The sequence below is a fragment of the Martes martes genome, assembly GCF_963455335.1.
Source record: "Martes martes genome assembly, chromosome: 1".
Lineage (NCBI taxonomy): Eukaryota > Metazoa > Chordata > Mammalia > Carnivora > Mustelidae > Martes > Martes martes.
In genome coordinates, this window is record NC_137888.1 from 116,808,607 (window position 1) to 116,833,414 (window position 24,808).

At 47.5% G+C, this 24,808-nt stretch overlaps 2 protein-coding genes across 2 annotated transcripts in view; one reads left to right on the plus strand and one right to left on the minus strand.

Annotated features, from left to right (window-relative positions):
- The window catches only part of MUC4 (mucin 4, cell surface associated), a gene marked incomplete at both ends in the record, with an annotated part of 53,862 nt that extends 48,890 nt beyond the window's left edge, over positions 1 to 4,972 (plus strand). Inside the window, 5 exons of the mRNA XM_080806228.1 lie at positions 160 to 233; positions 1,340 to 1,404; positions 1,489 to 1,727; positions 3,738 to 3,900; positions 4,777 to 4,972. Of these exons, the coding sequence (XP_080662354.1) occupies positions 160 to 233; positions 1,340 to 1,404; positions 1,489 to 1,727; positions 3,738 to 3,900; positions 4,777 to 4,972 (737 nt within the window). The remainder of the gene's footprint in view (positions 1 to 159; positions 234 to 1,339; positions 1,405 to 1,488; positions 1,728 to 3,737; positions 3,901 to 4,776) is intronic.
- A 3,324-nt stretch (positions 4,973 to 8,296) lies between these two features.
- MUC20 (mucin 20, cell surface associated) lies at positions 8,297 to 24,179 on the minus strand (the record flags this gene model as incomplete). Its single annotated transcript, XM_080806356.1, has 5 exons — positions 8,297 to 8,317; positions 10,413 to 10,661; positions 16,866 to 16,957; positions 19,179 to 20,519; positions 24,107 to 24,179. The coding sequence occupies 5 exons, from the start codon at positions 24,177 to 24,179 to the stop codon at positions 8,297 to 8,299; spliced, it is 1,776 nt and encodes a 591-aa protein (XP_080662482.1).
- Positions 24,180 to 24,808: the final 629 nt, after the last annotated feature.

Below are 24,808 nucleotides of genomic sequence, written 5' to 3' on the forward strand. Positions count from 1 at the left end.
TAGGGTGAGGGTCAGCAGACTCAGCCCTTTCTCCTGATTCCTCTGGTGACTTTCTGTCACCATAGGATGGGTCCGTCTCCCTAACTTGGCCCAATGACCTTCTCGGGTGAGTCTATGTAAACCGTGAGGTTATTGTGAATCTGCTTCTCCCATTTCCAGACCTTCCCTTAAGAATCATCCAGCTCTGGGTCAGTGAAGAAGAAAATGCCTCTGTGACAGATGTCAATGCCTCGGTCAGTGTGCAGGCCGGCTCTGGATGGGGGAGGGGGCTCTCGGCCAGTTGAGGGCAGAGTCTTAGCCCTCACTGATGTGTTCTGCAGCTAGCCATCCCTCTAGATTCAGTTGCCAGAGGAGGCCGGATCTTCCTGCCCTGGTGAAGCCTGGGGGTGAGGAAAGCAGGAAGCCCCAGGACAGAGATCTCCAAGAGGACTGGAATAACCAGACTAGGGTCTAGGGGGGCCAAGTACCCCCAGCCTCTCCTTCTAAGTGTTCTTAGAGACCTGCACTGGGGTATCGTATGGTAGAAACACAAAAAGGCATTTCACTTCCAGAAAGCCTTCCCAGACTTCCCAGAGGGAACCAGCAGCTCTCTCTTCTTGGTTCCTAGGCCCTTGTCCATTCCTCAACCACAGGCAAAGTCACACAGTAGTTGAATTACTGAGGCTCTTGAATCCTACACACCCAGGTTCAAATCCTTGCTCTACCATTCCTTAGAGCAGATGTAATCACGAGACACATAATTTGCTGTCTCATCCACAAAGCAGAAATAATAATAGTACCTATGTCTGTGGGCTGTGTCAAGGTTTAAATGATAATGTATGTAAAGAACTCACCACAGTGTCTAAAATACAAGTGTTCAAAAATTATAATAAGAAGTATTATTACTACTGCTTTTGTCACAGCACTCTACACTCCATGAGGTAAAGTCTGCTGTCGCTCGCCTATTGACCCCGCCCCCCAGCTCCTGACCATCCCCAGGGTCTGGCTACACATAATCAGTCCTCACTATCCGTGTGGGGAGAGAATGAGTGGGTGAACCAGGGAACAGGGGCAAATGTAGGGACCATTCATTTCAGATTCCCCCCTTGTCACGGGACACAGGAAGGTAGGCCAAGTCCTTCACTCACCAATGAACTCTGACTGAGCAGGGACCCATGCTGGTCAGCAGGCTAGGCTGGGGTGTGGGGCTGCAGAACGGGATGAGAAGCATTCTACTGGTCCTGGTGCTCATGTGCAAAGAAGGAGCCAGGAGGGGATAAATAACCACAGTACATTGGAAGGGGTCTCCTCCTTGGACTGGGCCTCACTCCTGCTTCCCCACCCCTATCCTCTGCCCTAGGTGGCCTATAGATTGCGCAACCTGAATGTGCGGGCCTTTCTCCGGAACAGTGAAGTGGTACCAAGGTAAGTGGGACTGTCCCCACCGGGTCCCCAGGTCTCATCCCTCCACTTCCACCCTTCGTGCCTCACTGTACCCCTCCCACACAGTGATTCTGAGACAGTGCCAGCATCCGGAAGTTTACTCAGACGCTGGAGGGTCATCTCGGAGTTCCAGTACCTCCCTCACGGTCCTGTCATCGACTTCCTCAACACCCAGCTGCTGGAGGCAGTGGCGGTGGCGTTCTTACCCCAGGCCTCGTGGAGGCTGCGGAACAGAAGCAAGGGGCCCAGGACCGATGTGAACTTCCACCCCATCTCCAGGGAAGATGTGGAGAGTTTGTTAGCTTGTGAGTCGCTGTCCTGGGGGATGGTCACAGGGAGAACTGAAGGAGGAGGTACACGGGGAAGGCTATCACAGATCTTCAGCCCATGCAACCCATGGTGGAATGGTTTTCAGATAAGCCAGAAGGAAGTAATTTAGGTTTTCTGTTGGTGATTTTTGAGAGAGATTGTTAAATATTTGAGCCCACCAGCTTTCTAGGTTCAAGAGCGGGAGCACGAAATCCTGCTTGATGAATGCCCAGGGAGACAGTTTCACTGAGCTGTGACTCTAATGGCCACCTTCCTGACCATCACTGCTGATGGCTTTCTTTCTTTTAATAAAATTGTTAATGATTTTGTTAAAATACCACTGCACTTTATAAACATAAACAGGGACATCCCTTTTGCCTTTGCCCTCCAGCTAGAGGATATTAAGTAGAAGGCTGGAGACCTGGCCAAGGGACCTGGCCAAGAGATTTCCTCTCCTTGAAAGGTACAACCCTGGGCAAAAGTCATCCCCAACCCAAGACTTAACACCCCCACATCTGGAAAATGAGATGGGATTTCTGAGGTCCCCTTTAGCTGGGATGGTCCCTGATTATCCTGGAACAAGAATGAGATCAGTTGGTAAGCACACCAGAGAAGGAAGGGAATAGACTACCCTATTTGGGGAGTGAGGCAGAGAATAGGTCAGTGACCACGCCAAACCCAACAGAAGCCGCTGTGTGACTGGAGGGTGGGACCAAGCAAGAGCTTCTGCTCAGACCTAGGCTGTGCCTCCTCCCTCCTCGGGGCAACAATGTACAATCCTCCAACTACTTTGTGTATGTGCGGTAAGGCGTTAGGGGTGGGGATAAGGGAACAACCAAGCCAGACCTGACTATGCCTTTTGTTAAAGAAAACAACCCAAAACCCCCCAATAATTTTTATTATATAAGCACAATATGTTTCTTGTATAAACTTGAGGAAACACAAATTAACAAAAAGAAAAGAAAAAATCACCTGTATTTCCAATCCCCAAAGGCAAGTCCATTTTTGCACATAGCCTTCTGAATGTTCTTCTATGCATAGGAATCTCCACACATACCAATATTTTTTATAATAAAGGGATCAAGTAGGGCAACCCTCTTGGGTCCCCTCCCTCTTCAGGAGCTTTGTACTAAGGCTCAACAAACTGCTTTGTTGCCCACCAAAAAAAGGGGGAGGGGATCAGTAGTATCTATTGTTTGATAACCTCATTACTTAAGCAATTGTGAACATATTATTTTTTGTATTGTGTATGTATTCCCATTTGATATACTATTTTATCATACATTTTAATATAGTGTGTTATATTTTATTTTAAGATTTATTTATTTATTTTAGAGAGTGAGCAAGAGTGGGGAGCAACAGAGGGAGAGGGAGAGAATCTCAAGCAGGTTGTGCACTGAGCTTGATGAGGGGCTCGATCTCAGGACCCTGAGATCATGACCTGATCCAAAATCGAGAGTCGGACGCTTAGCCAACTGCACCACTCAGGCGCCCCTAGTGTGCTGTATTTTAAACAGAATGTTATACCCATAGTGACCGTGTATTGAGTGCTCACTGTGTTAGGCAATGTAATGAATACACTAGTATATATTCCGTCCTTTAGAATTCACAGCAAGGTAGGTCCTAAGATTATCATTTCCTTTTAAAGATAAGGAAACTGAAGCTGAAGGAGTTAAGGAATTTCCCCCAAAGCACACAACTAGTTAGTAGTAGAGTTTGAATTTCAGCTTGGGTCTGGTTTACTTCAAAGCACATGCTCTTAACCAATGCATTTTCCACCCCATGGTGCTTACCGGTTGTAAAATATCCCTTATTTAACGCAATCCCGCCTATTAGACCCGTACTACTATACACCGTGCTTCTCCGGACTTCCATAAACGTATGCATTGGTGTGCTTTTCCAGTGGTTCCTCAGGGTAAATGCCCGAGAATAGAAACCTTGATGAGAGAGGTATCGATTTGGGGTTACCAATTGCTCTGCCCACTCACCCGTGTCCTTCCTGGCAGTGAATGTGAGCGTGCTGAAGAATTACTTCAACTGCAGCAGCTACAAGGACTACAAACTGGTCTACAGTCCCCAGAGTGGCCTCACCTGTGTGTCCCCGTGCAGTGACGGCTACTGTGAGCATGGAGGCCAGTGCCAGCACCTGCCCCAAGGGCCCCGCTGCACGTGAGTCAGGGAGAGGGCAGGAGGAGCCGAGCTGGTGGACTCCAGCCGGGCAGAGATACTGCAAGGGGCCCCAAAATGAGACGGTCCCTTGTGGGGTCTCAAAGTTAGGGCAGAGCTTCCTTTACAACAGAGAGAGACGGGATCATGGAAAAGACAGGTGAGTGCTTACTCTGTGTGGAGAATAAAGATGCTACATTATCTCTGAAACTCAAACTTAGCCACTGGGTAGGCATTAGCGCCATTTTAGAGAAAAAAAACAGGTGAAGAACCTGCCCCACGTAGCTGGCAAGTTCGGTAGGGGGATGTGGGTTCCAAAGGCAAACTCTTCCACCCGATTTGGCTTCTGGAGTGAACATTCTGCTGTCTCCTTGTGGGAAAGGCACACACTGCTTTGTGTCGAGGCCCGGCCCTGCCATTCGTTAGGAACACCCATCGGGGGAGGCCCTCTCAAACAGGCGTCTTAGGACCCCATGATTCATCAGCTGAGGGCCTCCTGTGAGGGGAGCGCACTGAGTCTACAGGCCAGCTAAGGAGGAGAAGGGCAGTGCCATCCTGGGGCCCTCGAGGCGCATCGGTGCCCGGGGTCTTTGCTCGTGTCCACTACAACCCCAGATCCCCCCACCCCAAGCCTTCTCCCCTCCCAGGTCCAAGGAGGGCTGGGAGGAGCTGGGGTCCTATCTGCACCTGCTCACCAGCAGCCGGCCCCACCCCGCCAGCCAGGTGCAGCTGCGCCCAGGTGCGATGGCCCGCGCCACCCCCCGCTACCCGGTAGCCACCCTGCAGGCCTGCCACCTTCCCTAGGGGGGAGCCTGGAGTGTTGTGGGGAAACCTCCTGGGGTCTCCCCGCTGCCGCTGAGTCCCTGTCTCTGTCCGCAGCTGTGTGCCCTTCTCCATCTACACGCCCTGGGGAGAGCGCTGTGAGCACCTGGGCATGAAGCTCCATGCCTTCTTTGGAATCCTCTTTGGAGCCCTGGGCTTCCTCCTGCTGCTTGGGGCCGTGGTGTTTGTGGTCCTGCGCTTCTGGTGCTACGGCGGGAACCACTACTCCTACCCCCTGGACTCAGAAAGTTGAGGCCTGGCCCCAAAGGGGCAGCAGCGGCCTAGGATACCTCAGGACCCACCCAGCCTCACCCCCACACCTGCCGGCCACGCTGTTCCTTTGTGGAGACTGGAAAGAAGAAGGTGCTTGAAGGTGACTCGGGATTCTTCAAGGGAATGAATAATAATAAAGATACGACCACACCTTGTCAGTAGACCCTGGGACAGACAGGAAGGGGTCATAAAGATCACCTAGTTAAAGGATGGATTCTCTCACAAATGTACCCACAAGAAGGACGCTGATGCACAAACACACACACATCAGAGTTAAGAATGGAGTGATGACTCTAAGTTAAAAACCATTTGTATTAAAAAAAAAAAACCAAAAAACCAACCCTCCAGTTTACTTCTAATTAAAGTCTATTACAGTAAAATCCTTCAGACTTTTTGTGTTCCCAAAGCCATGGGGTCCACTTGGGATTTTCCTCTGGTGGCTGAACGGTTAGGCACGGGGAGTGGAGGAGCCAAGGTGGGTTCAACCCAGGCCCCCTTCAGCCCACAGTTACTCTCTGTGGGGAGGCTTTTTGCTCCAACCCAGGCGGATCCTTGCTTCAGCCTCCACACATCATTTTCTTCCCCTTCCCAGGGAAAGAAACACAAGCCAAAGCCTGGTCTTCTGAGGCCCCCATATGGAGTAGCCTAGACTCACCCAGGAACCCTCGCTGCTTTGCTGGTCTCTGTCCCTCAGTTCCAAAAGGATAAATACACAGTGCCTTTACCTATCTGGTTCTTGTCCCCACTGTCTGTGCTCCCCAGAGGAGGGATTAAACCATTCCAGCTTCTTTTCCAAGAACCAATCTGAGAAGCATGCCACCCACCCCTTCCTTTGACCTGGAGTACCCAATCCCTAATATATTTTCTCTGTCCCTTCCAGAAACCCACTAGAGTCTTCTGAGCCTCTCTACCCCGCAGTCCGTTGGCCCCACTCTGCCCATTCCCAGCAACCTGACCAGTTTCCACCTCATCTTCTCTCCTAGCCTACAGAACTTGACACCTCTCTGGTGTTAACAAGTCCAACAAAAAACTGGTCCACAACTCCTGGGTCTAGAATAACTTAATTCCAACTCTATGCAGAAACTGAGTAGCTGGCTCTTGGTCCTAAGTCCCAACTGCCTGAAGGGGGACTCTGATTAGCCCAGCTTATGTCAACTGTTCATCACTGGTCCAAACAAGTGTGGCCATAGGGTTGGAAAGCAGGTCCCATGATAAGAACCCGGTGCTCAGCCTCACTCTCGAAGGTGAGCAGGTGGTGTGGGAGGAAGCTCAGGAGAAACATGATCTCTGACCTGAGCAGAGACTCCTAACTGTCTGGATTTCAGAGAGAATGACTACTCCCAGTAGACAAAGACCCTCCCATATGTGTAAGGTTGTGGCTTTACCCTCAGCTGTCCCAAAGGATAATCAAGTCTCCATAGAAAACCACATTTATTTAGGGCGCCTGGCTGGCTAAGTTGGTAGAGCATGAAACTCTTGATTTTGGGTCATGAGTTCAAGCCCCATGTTGGGTGTGGAGCCTACTTAAATCACACACACACACACACACACACACGCACATTTATTTAATCCTAGCGTTCATTTTTTTTTTTAAAGTTCTTCTTACAGGTTATATTTATTTGTCAGAGAGAGAGCAGGAGAGCTCAAGCAGGGGAGAAGCAGACTCCCTGCTGAGCAAGGAGCTCCATGCAGGACCCTGGGATGCTTAACTGACCCAGGCATCCCTAATCCTAACATTCATTTAACAAGAATTAAGCACACAGCCCAAATGGATTCACAGGTGAATTCTACCAAACATTTCAGGAAGAAATTCTACCAGTTCTCTATAATCTCTTTCAGAAGACTGAAGCAGAAGGAATACCTCCTAACTCATTCTAGGAGGCCAGCATTACCCTAAAACCAAAACCAGAAAAAAAAATAAAGAAAAAAATTATACAGCAAGATCTCTCATGAACATAGAGGCAAAAATCTTCAACAAAACATTAGCAAATAAAATCCGACAATGAATAAAAGGAATTACACACCATGGCCAAGTGGCATTTATTCCAGGTATGCAAGACTGATTCAACACTCAAAAATCAATTAATGTAATCTATCACATCAACAGAATAAAGAAGAAAAATCATATGATTATACCAATAGTTGCAGAAGAAACTTGACAAATTCAAACACCCAAATTCTTAGAATAGACAGAAACTTCCTCAGCTTGATTTTTTTTTTAAATCCTAGGTCTCCTGGGTGGCTCAGTCTGTTAAACACCGGACTCTTGATTTCGGCCCAGGTCATGATCTCAGGATCATGGGATCGAGCCCCACACTGGACTCCACACTGGGCATGGAGTCTGTTTAGGATTCTCTCTCTCCCTCTCCCTCTGCCTGCCCCCTCTCTGACCATGCTTGCGTGTGCACACAGACAATCTCTCTCTCTCTCTAAAAATAAAATTAAACTAAATTAAAATTTTAAAACCTATAGCTATCACACACCAGAGGAAAGTGGTACTGAGGGGTGGGCAAAATGGTGAAGATGAAGAGGTAGAAACTTCCAGTTATAAAATAACTCAAGCGTTGTAATGTACAGCACAGGGAATATAGATAATAATATTATATTAACTATATGGTGACAGATGGTAACTAGACTTATTATGGTGATCATTTCATAATATGTATAAATGCCAAATCACTATGTTTTATACATGAAATTAATATAATATTGTATGTCAATTATACTTCACATTCAAAAGAAAAGAATGAATCCTAGTATAAACTTATGACTTTGGGTGATAATGATGTGTCAGTGTGGGTTCATGGATTATAACAGTGCACTCCAGTGGGGGGTGTTGGTAGCAGGGGAGGTTGTAAGGGTGGGGAAGGAAGGGGAGATATGGGAAGTTTGTACTTCTAATTCAGTTTCACTGTGCACATAAAAGTACTCCAAAAAACTAGGTTTATTAATTCAAAAGATTGTAAACACTTAAATAAAATGAATTAAGGACATATGTCACTAGAGAGAGAGGGTTGGGCTAGAGGGCAGTGTCCAGCACTTAGAAAAAAGGAGGTATAAAATGAGGAAGGAGGGGCCACATAAGCATGGTGGACTGGTGAGACAGACTTTACTGGGACCATTGTAATCCCAAAACTAAGTTATGCAATGAGGACTTTGTAGTGTGGCTCCAGGTCAGGGAAAGGAAGGCTCGCTTTAAGCACGAAGTCCAAAAATTGCATCTCATCCTCAACCCAGTGTGGACTCTCGGCAAGGGATTGATCCATGCTGTGCAAGACATGTTTGGTATAGATACTGTGTGTCCTCAAGCACGGGAAGAGGAAGCCTAAAAGAACAAAAGCAAGGTGGCAAATGGGGAGCAAGTCCACCCCAACCCAAAATCCTTCCCCTCATCTGTCTTCAGTCATTAAGCTTCTTCTCCTCTCATTGGGCAATGGTGGAGGGGTGAAGGTGCAGGGGGACAGAAGAAGTGTTGGAGGACAGAAAAAGATATCCGAAGCCTAAGAGAAGCTCAGGGGCTTGCTACAGAGAAGGAAGCCCACAGACTAGGAAAAAGAGGAGTAGGGACACTTGTTGAAGAGGAGACCTTCCAAGTAAGGCTGTCAAATTTAGCAAATTTAGTTTCAGAATTTAGTTTCAGATTTAGCAAAATTAATTTCAGAAAAATCACAATGAATTTTTTAGTACAAGATGTCCCGTGAAGTATTTGGGACACCCATATGTTTTTAAAAGTATTCATTTTTCCATCAACAGATGAATGGATAAAGAAGATGTGGTATATATACACAATGGAATACTATGCAGCCATCAAAAGACATGAAATCTTGCCATTTGCGACGACGTGGATGGAACTAGAGGGTATCATGCTTAGCGAAATAAGTCAATCGGAGAAAGACAACTATCATATGATCTCTTTGATATGAGGAAGTGGAGATGCAAGGTGGGGGGGAGGGTTGGGGGGAGGTAGGAAAAGAAAAAATGAAAAGATGGGATTGGGAGGGAGACAAACCATAAAAGACTCAATCTCAAGAAACAGACTGAGGGTTGCTGGGGGGAGGGGGGACGGGAGAGGGTGGTGGGGAAATGGACATTGGGGAGGGTATGTGCTATGATGAGTGCTGTGAAATGTGTAAACCTGGCGATTCACAGACCTGTACCCCTGGGGATAAAAATACATTATATGTTTATTAAAATAAAAAAATTTAAAAAAAATAAAAAAATAAAAGTATTCATTGTTTATCTGAAATTCTCATTTAACTGTGTATCCTATATTTTACCTGGCAACCTGGTCAAAATGGCTGAGGCACTGAGCGTGTAGAGAAAGGGTGTCATAAAAAAGGAAGGAGGCTGGAGAACTTGGGTGTCTCAGTCGGTTAGGCATCTGACTCTCAATTAAGCTCAGGTCATGATCTCAGGGTCATGAGGCTGGGCTCCACGTAGGGCTCCCCACTCAGTGGGGCATCTGCTTCTCTTCCATTCCCTCTTTCTCTGCCCCCTCCCTCTCTCTCTAAAATAAATTTTAAAATATCAAAAAAAAAAAAGAAAAGAAAAAGTAAGGCGGTGTCTGTGTGGCAAGAAAAGGTCACTTGGTGAAGTGGTGCAGTCAGATCAAGGACACAACACGAGTGTTCATCAGCCCACCTGCTGGATCTGTGTGATTTGGATTTGGTCACTTATACGACTGGAATAAAGAACTGATGGCAAAAAATAGATAACTGGCATGATATGCAAATGTACATTGATACCAAAAAGTGATGTCCACTCATCTGAATTTGGGGTACACCCATGGGATCAGTTGCCATTCCCTGCTTTCCACTCACTGGTGGCCAACTCCCCTACAGAGGCTGAAGGAAGGACTGGCTATGGCAGGAGCTTCAGCCCAAGTCTCTTTGGAATAGATCCCCCTCACGTTGTCCTCATCACGGCCTGTGAGTCACCGGTGACTTTAGACAGGCTCTCTTGTTTGGGTCCACACCCACCTTTGTCTGCATGAAATATGTGGCATTTCCACCTCATAGACATACACAGCTTTGAGTCTTAAATAACTGGAGAATTTTCCCCAGACCTTCTGGTTCTTGCTGGTTTGGTAACGTGACTTCTGCTAATTCTGGTCATCTCCAGTAATTCTCTCCTCTCTCTCTCTTTCACGCCCTCCCCACACGCATGTGTGTGAGTGCAGGCGTGCATACGTATTACACACTTTAATTCCCAAATGCTTCTAACTGGTAGAGCCTGTATTTTACATACTTTTTGGCTTCCAAGAACAGCCATCAGTTTTGAACTTACATGTATGTCCTTATATGCAGGTATTTAAGATGAATTATCCACTTTATCAGGTATCTCTGATACAAATAAATGCCAAGCAAAAAAAGAAAAGCTATTTAAGAATTGGAATTATGTAATGGGTGTTACATACTTACGCAAACTGCTCTCCACCCATGCCTGTTTATAGTGTGGCTTATTCGTAACGATATCATTAGATTTATATTTTGTTTGACTTCAAAAAATTCCATTTTCCCGACTTTCAGAGCCCAGCGCCCATATTTCCGGGTCAACTGCTCCTGCGGCCACTCCTCTCCGTGGTTCGGCAGACAGCCGAGTGCTATCGGCGTGCAGGGCTCTGCGAGAGGTTCTGTGGCCACAGCGATGACTCCCTTGCGGCGCTTGTCCTGAAATATCTATGACTTAACAAGCTTGGAAGCAGATAAACCAGGATGTAACGTGTTAAGTGTTGTAAAAGAAACATAAAGAGGCTAAGAAACTAGATCCTCTTTAGGGGATTTTCGGAGAGCCACCACAAGGAGCCACTGAATGAACTGGGCTTTGGAGCATGAATGGAAGTTTTCCAGATGAAGGCACCAGAGAGAGGGGGATCCTTCTGGGGGCAAGAATCATGATATGCAAACTCTCTGGATCAAAGGCGGCGTGACTGCAAAGTACTGAGAAATTTCCTGTGGAAGGAACATGGGACATAGGAGATGGGTCTGTAGGACATGGAGTAGAGAAAGTTGGCCAAGTCCATATCACAAAGACCCTAATATACAAAGCTGGGAGTTTTATTCCTTTGGTAAGAACAGGACTAACTTTGAATTTGGAAAGGGAACCTCTAGAGACAGTGTGAAAAGTGTTTGGGAGCAAACACACACACACACACACACACACACACACACACCCCACTATTATTAACCAAATGACTACACTGGGATATCCTGTGTTTTGTCTTGTCTTTTTCCTTTATTGGCTGTTATAAATGGTTCTGTAATGAACAGATTATTTATTGGTCTTTGTACAGATTCTTAATTATTTCCTTAAGATAAACCATTTGGAATGGAATTGCTCAGGGAAAGGGATGCACATTTTTAAGGCTTTAGAGAATCAAAATGCCCTCCAGAAAGGCTATACCAGTTTCATTCACACCAACAGTATTTTAGAGTGTTCTTTCCCCCACACCCTCCTCATGGAAATTATGATTTTTATAAGTCCTTACCTATTGTAAGGACCTATTTAGCCAGAGCGACTCCATCTTGGTTAAAAGCCATTTTGTTGTTTGTGCAGTAAAACTTAAACTGACCCTGCTGACTCCCACCCAGAGAAACTTACTTAGAAGCAAGTCTGGGAAACCAGTGAAATATGGTCAGCTAGTTCCTAATAACAGAGCCCTGAATACAAGGACGAGTCGGGCCAGGTGGAGACATCCAATCAGTAAGAAACACACATACTTTCCCCCTAACCACCAAAGAATGTAAACCCCGCCATTTGGGCGCCAATCTTGAGCAACAATTCTGACCAGAGTAATAGGTTAGTTCAAACAGCTACTATAGGGTAAATTGTAATTCAATTGGCCACCTGCGTGTGACCTAACATGACTACAATCTCATTGGCCACCTATGTGCGGCCAGACTTTTGCTCTATAAAAGGTAGTCTGTAAGCTGGGGGTGGTCGCTCTCTTCAGAGGCAGCCCTGGCCGGTCAGTCTAACTTCTAATGCTTAGCATAGAATAGAGCTTTTTTTTTTTTTTTTTTTTTTTTTTTTTTAATAGAGCTTTGCATAACTTTAACTTTGTATCAGTCTCGTTCCCCTGGCCTATCAGTCTGATTGCTAATACTTGGCATAAAATAAAGCTTTAAATAATTTTCACTTTGTCTCAGTCTCATTTTGTTTAATAACGGACCTAACACTATTAACACACAATTAGCAATATCTCACTGTATGAATTCCCTCCCCCTCTTTTTTTTTTTGCTAGAGAAGTTTCTTATTCATGGAAAACAGGCACTTATATTCCTGCTTCTGGAAGACATTTGTACACTGATCTTCGTGTGGGCATGTTTGCCATTTTATTCCTTCGTAAGAGCTCTTTGTATATTAAGGAGGTTCTGGTTTTGCCAGAATATGGTGTAAATAAGTTCTTTCAATTTGTAATTGTGTACCTGTCTACCCTCCCCTACTAAGTTTAGCCTGTAGGGAAGAGATGGCTTTGCATCCCCCATGGCACACAACATGTCTCTCTTCTGTTATGGGTGCTCAGCAAATATGCTGGGAAGAATATTTGCATTATTTTTGTTCAGCCTCCTTTATAAAACCTGTTCTGCCTCCCTCTGCAAGAGGCAGGGGATCGGTTGAATACACATATTCCCCTTATTCATAGCAATATTTGAAGTTGTCTTGTTTCCTCCATTCAACAAATATTTCCTGGGCACTTTTTTTTAAATTTTTAAATTTTTAATTTTTTTATAAACATATAATGTATTATTAGCCCTAGGGGTACAGGTCTGTGAATCACCAGGTTTATAGACTTCATAGCACTCACCATTGCACATACCCTCCCCAGTGTCCATAACCCCACTGGGCACTCTTTTTTTAGAATTTCTTTTTTTATTTAGTTATTTAATTGACAGTGAGAGAGGGAAGACAAGCAGGGAGAGTGGGAGACGGAGAAGCAGGCTTCTCGCTGAGCAGGGAGCCTGATGCGGGACTCGATCTCAGGATCCTGGGATCATGACCTGAGCCGAAGGCAGATGCTTAAGGACTAAGCCACCCAGGCGCTGCTACTGAGCCCTTTTTATGTGCCAGGCATTGTGCTAGATGCTAGGGATACGGGAGTGAGCAAACTCTTCCATTCTAGTTGAGGGAGACAGATAAAAGGATAACTCAACAAAATATGTATTATGTTAGGTTGTAATCAGCATTAGGAAGAAGATCAAAACAGAGGGGGTGCCAAGGGGGACCCACCGAGATGGCGAAAGAGGTGGAGGTGTTACCGGGTGGATATCTGTATCCAGGATATTTGCCCTCTGAGCAAAGTGACCAACACGTGCAAAGGTCCCCAGGCAGGAGAATGCATGCAAAGCCTGATGGATTCCTGGAACAGCAAGAAGGTCAGACTTGCTGGAGCACAGGGAGCAAGTTAAAGAGGCTGGGGGAGGGGCGCTGGACGCACACCTCTTTGCAGGCCCTTGTAGGAACTTGGCTCTCTGTCTGAATGGGACGGGAGTGTTTGGAGCCAAGAAGTGGCGTTGTCTGCCTTACAGTGCAGAGCGACAGCCCTGGCTGGTGTGCTGGGACTACAGTGTGGGTGGAGGGGCAAAGGTAGAAACAGAGAGACCTGCTAAGAGGGTCTGAGAAATCCTGGCGAGAGGCCATGGCACCTTGCACCGGGTGAGAGCAGCAGCGATGGTGAGGAAGGGTCAGATTCCGGGTGTATTTTGACAAGATGAAGACTGACTTTGCGGGGTGCCTGGGTGACTCAGTGGGTTAAAGCCACTGCCTTCAGCTCAGGTCATGATCCCAGGGTCCTGGGATGGAGCCCTGCATCGGGCTCTCTGCTCAACAGGAGGGCTGCTTCTCCCTCTCCCTCTGCCTGCTTCTCTGCCTACTTGTGGTCTCTATCTGTCAAGTAAATAAATAAAATCTTAAAAAAAAAAAGACTCTGACTTTGCAAATATTGAACATAAAACATCTCAGACCAAGTAGAGAGGTTGAGTGTAGACACTAACAATAGTTGTGCATAAGAAGTGGGATTTTAGAAATGTTTTTCTTTCTTTACCACTCCTCTTGCCATTTGTCTTCTTTTCTCGGTCCTTTTGAATTTTTCAAAATCACAAAATCATAAGCAAGTTTTTTTTTGTTTTTTGTTTTTTTTACAATGGAAAAAAGATTTGCTACATGTAATTTTTTTTAGGGGTAGGGTAGGGGCAGAGGGAGAGAGAGAGAGAGAATCTTTAGCAGGCTCCATGCCCAGCACAGAGCCTGAAGCAGGGCTTGACTTCACAACCCTGAGATCGTGACCTGAGCCCAAATCAAAAGTCGCACACTTAACCATCTAAGCCACCCAGGTGCCCCGTAGCTGCATTTAATTTCTTAAAAATAATAATAATAACTTGACTTATGAGCTAGAGGGGAGGAATAATCGAAGACTGCAGACCTTCTTGTGATCTGCTTGTATCCAGAACTTGAAAGTCAAGGCAATCCAAAAAACATTCTCTGTGATCCTACTACAGACCAGGCACTCTGCTCAGGTTCAGGGGATGCTGAGATAAATATGGGCCTGGCTCTGAAGGAGCTCAGAGTTCAACGGGCTCTGGGGCCAGCCTCAGTAAGTGCTGTAATCGAGGTCCCAACCAAGAACCAGGGGAGAATGAAGGAGGGAGGGAGAAAGGAGGATGCATAAAATCCCCATATCATAAAAATGTCAACAACAAAAAAATCTCATATTGATCAAATAGATCGCCTCTGGGCCACACTGTGTGCAATTTTAATGGCTGATGGGAGCACCAAGAGGGTGGACAGATGGGTGATCAGATCACTCTTTACTGAAACGTAACACATGTGGCAAAGGAAGTCCAAGGACATCTTTGGAACAGGGAAAGCTCCACTCCCACCCCACCCCCACCATCACACACACACACACACACACACACACACACACACACACACACACACACATTGAGGCATACGTGAGCCAGGATTCCGCTGCCATGGCTGGGTAAGGCCTTAGGTTAGCTGACCTCTTGGGAATCTTCCAGGTATATCTTAGTGCGGTAGCTCCAGTCTGTGTATGGGGTGAGGGGGTGTTCCAGGCTGCAGGCAGGCAGCACTGGCCCCTCTGGCACAGCAGATGTTCCTTAGCCCCTCCTGATGTGCAGCAGAGAGACGTGGATGGGAGGTCCATGGGTATGCAGTTCCTGAAAGAGCTGGAGGGCAAAAGAAGCAGGGATCCTTCCAGCCCAAATCTGGCCCATGAGCTCACCACAGGGCAAAGACGGGAAGGGACAGTGGGACAGGATGTACAAGGAGCAACCCAGCAACCCTTCCCGAGCCGCCCACAGACTGGGCATGGACTAGATGCTGCATGCACAATATGTCATTGGACCTCACAACAACCTTATAAAGCAAGTAGTAGTAACTTCATTTTATAAGGGAGGAAAACAATATAGAATAGCTTACCCAAGGTCATGCAGCTAGGAACTGAAGTTCACCCCTTGATCTATATGGCTGCAAAGTTTGCTCTTTGTCTGAGCCCAGAACTCTGTGTCTGTGCCCCGTTCCCAGCAAGAACTCATACCCAACACCAGCACAGCCTGCTTCCTGCCCCTCAGCTCTGGACCTGCTCCTTTCTCCCAGGCCTCTTTCTGATCGCGGAAATAGTTATCAGTTTGGGAGCTCATATCTGACACCATTCTGGGTTCCCTCTTTTTTTGTTGTTGTTTTAAGATTTATTTATTTTATAGAAACAGAAAGAGGGTGGGAGGGGCAGAGGAAGAAGGGAGAGAGAGAGAATCTCCAGCCGACTCCATGATGAACACAGACCCCAATGAGCGGCTCGATCTCACAACGCTGAGATCGTGACCCGAGCTGAAACCAAGAGTCTTAACCAACTAAGCCAGGTGCCCCTCTGGCTTCCCTCTTTGACTGGGATTCACACTTGCTACTTTGATTATCATGTGCTGTAGGCATTCGTCATTTCTCTGGCTGGCCCGTTTCAACCCTGCACCCACCCCAGGGAACTCCTTCCTATGGAGCCCTGATGGGTCCCTTTCTGCTAAGGGAACTTCAAGGGTCCAGATATTCCCTCTTCTTATCTCCTGGCATCAAGATGTGGGCACAAGAGCTAAGCTGAGCTGACTTAGTCTAACCTTCCAATGATTCACACCATCCCCAAAAGCTCTGACCCCAGAATTCCACCACTGGAAGCTTTGTCTAGTGATTTGGGTCTTAGGGGAATTTTCCCAACTTATATAAAAATATCCCAGTCTTGGTCCCCATCTAGAATATACATCTATGGGGTATTTTCTGCCTAGCATTCCTAGTTTCTCTAGGGCCGGCCCTTCTCATTCCATGTGGTTCAGTTTGAGCTGCCAGTTATGGTGGACCTTGCAGGGCCATAAGACTAGTCTTTTCCTAGTATAATATGCAGGTATTGGGAGAGGAAAGTACCTGTGACTCTGGGGCCGTCACAGCCACCTTTCCTTACATATGGAGAGAGATTCTGAAGAACAAAGAGCTAAGAGAAGTCGAGAAAGAAAATCTTGATGATCATAGCTAAACTGCTGGATCTAGCCATAACTAAAGATGGACAAGTCACTACTAGGTTTCTCAGTCAATACCTTGCCTTTTCTGTGTAAGCTCCAATGAGTAGGATTTCTGCTACTTGTAACCCAAAGTCCTGCCCATTCATATAACTGACCTTCCAAGGGCTAGAAGCCCTGGCGTTCCTAAGGCCTGAGGAAATTGGGGGTGAGGGAAATCATTTTTTTACATAACACAGAAGGGGAATTCCCAACTCAGGAAAAAACAGGCAGAAGCTAAGCCAAGCAGATTAGATTTAGTTCCTGTAACTCTCCTCTACTTTCCTGGCCCAGAAAGTTCCCACTCACCTGCTGCATCAGCCTCTCTGCCACTCTGGGGTCAGTGAGGTCTTCTGGGGAGGCCACTCTCAGCTGCAGGAGGAGAAAGCCTCCATCCCCACCTGAAAATTTAGAAAAGCAGGAGATGAACCTATCGGTAAGTCAGTTCAGGAATGGGGACATGACCTGTGCTACCCAGCCTCTGTCCCCCACTCTGCACCTCTGGGCTCACTGTCATGTGTAAAAGTGTCCGTGCTCACATGGGATCTTACATTTATTCACCGCAAAGAGAAAAAGGATTCCCTCTTTCCAATAACTAGGCTCCTTGTAGTGTCTTCCCAACAAGAGTGAAGGAAAGGATGTCTAAAGGCCCCATCCACATTTGGAGAAGTCAAAAGAATAGTGCAAAGAACGAGAAATGAAAGTGAAATCTACAATGTTCTCAAGGCCTGGAAGTTCTGGATGGACTGTTGGGAAAGGATCCAGACAGGGAGAGCACCAGTGAGAGGCCAGCTCTCAGAGGGGAAGCCTCAGCCAATTCGTCCAGCTCTAAGTTGGCAGAAGCTTCAATCCAGCCTTCCCAATCTAGCCACTCTGGGGGCAAGTTCTGCCTTCTGTGGGGCCCTAACCCCCTTGCCTTCCCCAGCCACCGTGGAGTCATTTCTTCCTACCAGAATACTGTTAGATTGCACTTCTATATTTACAGAGATAGAGATAGATACCAGTACTGATACTGTATCGATATCAATATATATCTCTTTCCTCCTTGTTTTGGCTGCCATATCCATATTTCATGGCTGGACTATTCATAAGAAAGTGACTCTGTCGGTCATGTGTATGAAGGTAGCTGGGGAGTTGGGGAACAGCAGTGGGACAGAAACATTTTATGCTGATCCCTTTTGTACCTATTGAATTTTAAATCGTGTCAATGTATCATCTAATCGACAAATAATAAAGAAGAGCATTTTATTTTATTTTTTAAAAGATTTTGTTTATTTATTTGACAGAGAGAGAGAGAGAGAGATATAACAAGCAAGCAGAGGCAGGCAGAGAGGCAGGCAGAGAGAAAGGGGAAAACAGGCTCCCTGCTGAGCAGAGAGCCCGATTCGGGCCTTGATCCCAGGACTCTGGGATTATGACCTGAGCCAAAGGCAGAGGCTTTAGCCCACTGAGCCACCCAGGCACCCCTAAGAAAAGCATTTTAAAAGAAAAATACATTAATCAGTTGTGCTTAAAAAAAATAAAAGCACAGTAGGAGACTGTGAGATGGAACCAGACTTCCATTTGGAGTCCACTGCTGTCTTTTCACTGTCTTTAAATCTGTTTCCTCACCCGTCAGGTGGGCTACTAACATCCACCTCAGAAGGTGGTTTTGAAGGTTTAACTAGAAGAAAGAACACACACAAAGCTCTTAGTTCACTGCCTGACGTCAGGGAGAACATTCTGGGACCTGCGCTGACCGGTGGGGCAATATGTTTCTATCACCTCTGCTGGAATACACATGATGTTTGGTAAGGGGGTTGTGATTAATATTTTTATTTCACCTCCCCACAAAGGCAGGACAGGCTGAGGCCACCATGGGGGTGAGGCACGAGGACAGTGTTAGGAAGACGAGGTGGAGGCTCCAGGCTGACCCGGAGCTGGGCTGACCAAGCAGCCTCTCACAAGTGGCTTCTTCTCTAAAAAGTATGTTTTCTTAGACATGAAGCTTTAAACCCCAAACCTTCACCCAATTTGTTTGTTTGTTTGTTTGCTTCAAGTCACTGTGGCTCCAACCCCAGCAGGCACAACCAGTAAGTCCCACTTTCATGGGGTCCCAGCTGCTCAGAGGGCCGCAGCTTGGGCCAGATGTTCACATGGTGCCCCTCTGTGTGGCTCTAGCTGTTTCAGAAGCTTCAAGAGTATATGGACTGTGGCTTTTGAATAAAATTTGGGGCCTCGCCTGGTGCATAGTAGTCACTCAACTATTAATGTCATGGAAGGATAGAGCCGGAAAGGACCTCATTGTTCACCCATCACAACCCCATGTACTGGTGGAGAAACTGAGGCCAGAGAGCAGAGAGGGAAAGGACCTGTCCTAGGTCACTAGGCTGTTAAGGGCAAAACCAGGCACGCCATTTCTCCAGAGTTCTAGCCCCACAGTTTTTCCATACACCTCTCTAACTCTGCTTTATTTCTGACTTTGGCAAGAATTGCTAGAAGATCATGAAGAGCTGCCATCAGAGACTGGGCTCAGAATAAGCCCCAGAGCCTTCCTTCCTCCCTACCCCTTATTAAGCACACAGACACCCTGGAAACTCCAAACCCCATATCCCCCAGATCCTAGCTGTAGGAGCCTCTGACCTGCAGTAGCTTCTGTGGTCCCCCTTGGCTGAGCAGTGGTGGGCAGAGCAGTTGGGGCCTTCTCTCCCGCCCTGCTGGTTGTCTTCAAGGTCTTGGCTAAGGCTGTGGTCTTCACTGAGGTGACGTTTGCCTCGAGGCTGCTATTGGCCATAATCAGGTGGGCAGAAGGAAAAGTGCTCCTGCTGATGGGGACAGACCCATCGATTGTGCTGTCTGTGGTACGAGGCTGTGAGGGGCTGGAGTTCTTGCTAGTGGCTCCGTGGCTGTGGCTGTCAGCTGTAGCAAGGGAAGCCACTTTACCTACCGTTGACCCGGTCTCTGTGGAGATCGTAATCACTCCCGAGACCTCGGTGTGGCTTGTCGTCTCCACAGAGAGGACTGCAGGGTCCTCTTCCCAGGGTCCAATGCTGACTGTCACCAAAGTTGTGCTGGGGGTCATGGGCTCAGCTGCTGTTGTTCCTCCTTCTATGGTGCTGTTAGCGGGTAGCGGAGTCTCAACTGGGGTATCAGGTGTGGCTGGTTCTGTGGCACTGGCTGCTGACAAAATCTCTGTGGAGGTCATGGTCTTGGTGAGGTGTGGTTCTGCTTCGGTGGAATGAAGCAAAGCTGACACATCAGAGGAAGATGGGGTCTTTCCTCCTGTGGGGTCAAGAGCTACATCCGAGGTCCCAGGGCTGGTGGCAGTTGTTAGTATTTCTGTGACACTGCAGTTGGTAATCTCCATGTCAGTGAGGCTGTAGGCAAGCCAGTCTTTAGCCGAAGCGTTCTGGTTGGGTGCCAGGGCCTGTGAGACGGTGATGGCCAGAACTGAGTGGTCCGAGAAAGCGCTGCTGTCCGAGGCCAGGCCCTCGTCTTCTGCAGAGGTGTGAGCTGATGTCAAGACATCAATTATGAGCCTCTTCACCTCTTCTGAGCTGTCATCAGTACAAAGGGTGTCAAGGACAGCTTCCACAAGATCACTGCCTATGACAGTCTCCACTGTGGTCCTTCCAGTTGCCATGGGGCTGCCACTTGTGGCTGATGCCTCCATAGGAGTGGTGATCATAACCGTGAACTTGGACGGTGTCATTTGTGTGAAGACCCTGGTCTCTGTTCCACGAAAAGCGGTCTCGGTTTTCCTGGTCTCTGCTTCTGAAATGGCGCTGGCCAGGTTTAAGTTCCTATCAAAGGTCTGGGCACTCAGGGTTTGAGTTTCCAAAGGGTTGTGGCTTGGCACAGAGGTCTCGACAAGGTCAGTGGTCTGGAAGTCTCTCTCTGAATTTGTCCTGATTCCTGGAGTCATGGCAGGCTCTTCTAAGTGGTTTGTTGTCACCAAAGGACCTGGTCTGTTGGTGCTGGGGCCTGTGTTAGGTAAGACCAACTTTGTAAGCCATGAGTTCCGTTGGACTAATTTCACACATGTTCTTGTGTTTATGCCCTGGGTTCCCTGGGTACCCTGGGAGGAGGGTGGGGAGGGGAAGTTGCTTTTATGGCATTTTTCATCTAGACATACAGGGAAGAAGGAAGCAGTATCATCAGGAAGACCAGTCCCATGTGTCAGCCATGTAACTGGGGTTGCCTGTCTAATGCCTTCTTTTTTTTTTTTTTTAAAGATTTTATTCATTGATTTGACAGACAGAGATTACAAGTAGACAGAGAGGCAGGCAGAGAGAGAAGGAAGCAGGCTCCCCGCTGAGCAAAGAGCCAGATGTGGGGCTCGATCCCAGGATCCTGGGATCATGACCTGAGCTGAAGGCAGAGGCCTCAACCCACCAAGCCACCCAGGCACCCCAGCCTGTCTAACGTCTTCTGGTGACCCTAAGTGCTTCTGAGGCAAGCAAGCCTCAGAATCTAGTTGATTATTGGTCTGAAGCCATCAGAGGGCGTGCATGGGGCCAGACTCCAGCTTCAAGGGGGAGCAAAGAAGGCAGAGGTCCAAGTGAGCCAAGAACTACAGAGCAGGGACCACAACTCTCAGAACCTTCTGAAAGAATCCTTGTGACTTTCCCATTGATACTTTTCTCATCCCGCAGATGTTTCCCCATGGAAGTAAAAACCCTTCAAACCCAGAAAACAACTGTGGTTTTATATTTAGAGGTACCTGGGAGGACGGGGGAAGAGGAACCTCCAGAAAGAGAGTAGGTGATGGTTTCTGCAAAAGGGAAGGGAGCAGGCAGAGTCCTTGGGAAAGGGGCAAGCTTCCCATCTCTACTCATCTGACATGGTGGGGGACCCCAGAACTACTGAAATGATGCACTAGCCATGTTCCACAGGTAACAGTGAGCCAAGGCGGGAAAACTTCACCTTTAAAGAGATGCTGCTAGCGTTTCTTCACAGGCCAGAACATCTCTGGCCACTCGACAGACCCTCAGAGGTTGTGTGAGCGGTGGGTGGCACTCCTTGCCTGGAGAGGCTACAGCAGGATCTTTTCACGCACCTATAAGCATGCCTCTCCCATCTACGGAGGGGGAAGCGCGCTCTCTGTAAGTGGGCTAAGGACCCTTTCAGGGGAGGGTTGCCAGATTTAGCAAATAAAAATACAAGATGCCCAATTAAATTCAAATTTGAATTTCAATAAACAAGGAATAATTTTAATGACAAATTATGTCTTAATATGTGTATTTCTCATGTAATATTTGAGACATACTTACAGAAATATCTTTGTTTCTTGAAATTCAAAGGTAAGGGGATGCCCTGTGGTTTTCCAGTAACCCTACTCTTGGAAGGACAAGAATCAAAATATAGGCCTCCCTTTTCAGGGTTCTGATGATTTGAGATGGTCTTTACTGAGGTCTACTGGCCCAAAAGTACCCAAGCACCCCATGGAATTACAGGACCATTTGGTCACCTCTACCCTGTGTCTCTACCCTGTCAGGACTGGGCCCCAGGTCCTCAGCTTGTCCTCTTGTGTCTCTCCCTGAACGATAAAAGAGCACTGGGCCAGGAGACCAAAGACTGGACTCCAGCCCCAGGCCTACTGCCTACTAGCTCTGGAGTCCCATGATTGACTGGTTAAATCCTGACTCTGCCTCTTACTAGCCAAGCCCATCACTAGACCTCTCCAAGCCTCCCTTGGGAACGAGGGTTACCCTACCTGCCTTGCTGGTGGTAGTGAGGACCAGAGGAGAAGAGGAATGGGAAAGTCTTATATACCAAAGCCTGCAAGGGTCACTAAGCATCCCTCCCCAGCCTTGTCCTCTCCAAGAGCCACTTGAGAGCACACAACCTTCTTTAATTCGGTGAGAATGTCAGGCTGTCCCCATGCACAGATTACGAGAGTCATGACATATCCACTCTCATTAGTTGTTCACAAATCATGCTTTTACAGGAATATACTTTCTTCTCCCCACTTCAAAGCCCAAGATATTTCTCTGAGCTTCCTCGGTCTCCGCACGGTGGAATCAAAGCCTTTCTGTGTCAACCCACGGAGTCCTCTTGGGGTCTGACCTCTGACCTCCTCTGAAGTATTTTCTTCCTTTTCCAGGAGCCCTGTGATATCATCCTGCTTTGAAACCTCCTTGTGCTTCCCAACCCACAGCCACTTCACACCCACTGGGACCCTTACACACCCCACCCAAGTCTCCGACCCACCAGAGATCTGCTCAAGCACAGCAAAGCAGACCCGGCCCTGTGCTCCTGTTGCTGCTTTCCCGGTTGTGCCTCAAACTGGCAGAGAGGATGGTGTGTGTACTGGGACCCTGAGTTTGAGTCCCTGCTCTGCTTCTTACCAGCCATGGGACCCTGATCAAGTCTCCGGGCTCCAAACCTTCATCTTCTCATCTGTAAAATGGAACTAAGAGTACATATTTCATAGGTTGTGAAGATTAGATTAAATTAAAACATAAAACGTGTAGCACAAGCCAGGGAGATCGTAAAGGCGTACACGAGACGAAGTGGTCTAGAGGCTAGGTGCTTGCAGAATAAGGTGGCTTTGCAGGTGATTTGTTGAATCCTGGGAAGCCTCAGTCCCATCACCTCTGGGGGCAGGGGTGAGTAGTTATAAGACTCGTGTTTCTCTCTCGGGGTCATCGTGAAGATCAAAAAGAGCACGGGGCATATGGGACAGAGCTGCACCTTCTTCTCAATTTTGCCATGAAACTAAAACTGCTTTAAAAAATAATCTTTTTTTAAAAAGATAATGCAGAGGGCTCCTGGGTGGCTCAGTCGTTAAGTGTCTGCCTTCGGCTCAGGTCATGATCCCAGGGTCCTGGGATCAAGACCCGATCAGGCTCCCTGCTTGGCAAGAAGCCTGTTTCTCCCTCTCCCACTTCTCCTGCTTGTGTTCCCTCTCTTACAGTGTCTCCCTCTGCCAGGTGAGTAAATAAAATCTGAAAAGAAAAGATAACGCAGGATGCTGATAGAAGGAGAAACCATGTCTAGGGGGTATACAGAGGTGACATGGGAATCTCGGTACTTTCTGCTCAATTTTGTTGTAAAACCAAAACTGCTCTCCCATAAAAGTCTATTAAAAAAAAAAAAGACAAGGCATGCAACAACCTTAGCAAGGTTCTTATTACACCTTTAGGTTAGTTCTCTTCTTCCATAACAGCTCTGCCCCCCTCAGAATTCACCCTCCCCAAGCAGTTGGTGACAGACTTTTCACACACAAAAACTAGTTTTTAAAGGAAATCTGGGCTGGGAAATAAACTTGGAGGAGTTAGAACCTGGTCAAGCCACTTTCTTTGGCTTTAGTCAGATTTACCCCCTTCCACCACTCTGCCTCACTTGCCCCCCAACTCCCACGCAGAAAAACAAACCCACAGTCACAGCACGAGGACGTCACTCATTCTATGGACTGCAGTGTCAGACGTGCGTCAGCTAACATCCTGTTTATCAAGGAATACTTCAGATGCAGCTTTATGGTTAATTGTAATTAACCCAAGAGGGCTGCTGGTACAGAAACTCACACCCAGAGAGCTCTATTGGGAGAGAAGACCCCGCCTCCTTACCTGCAGAGCTCCTGGGGGCCCCAGCCTCCCAGCAGAAGAAAAGGGACAAAGCCAAGCCCCAGAAAAAGCCCATCTTCAAGGGAGCTCTGGCCACCATCGCCCAACACGTCTGCCCACCGCCTCGCACTGCCACCTTTTCCTGCTTCCTCAATCTGGGGAGGAGGGCGGGTCACCTGCCTTGGTGTGGCTGGGTAGTTTCCAGAATGCAACCAGGTAATCACAAATGCCCCGGTGGAGAACTGGCAGGGTGCATGTCACGGGCTGTCAGCAAGCTAACCCTCCCGCCCACCCCCGGCCCAGTGACCTCTCCTCTCTGGACACTTGGAGGAGTTTGATTGTGAGATACGGAATCATTTCCACAGTGATATTCACCGCCTCGGTCCTGCAGCCAGGGAGGCCAGGGAAGATGGTGTTTCACGTTTCCCCCTTTTCTACAACCCTTCCTCCTCCCCCCACCCCTGTGCATGGGACTTAGTCTTTTAGTTCAGTAGACCTGGGCATCATTTCTAATCCTAGCCTTTATTAGCTCTGTGATCTAGGGCAAATGAATGAACCTTTCTGAGGCTCAACTTCCTGATCTATAAAATGGGCATCGTCCTTACCTTGCTGGGTTGTTTTGTGAGGATTACACGAGAAAGTAAAGTTCTTACACTGCTCCTGCTGCATACTTGTGGCTCATGGAGCACACATGCACCTGAGCTG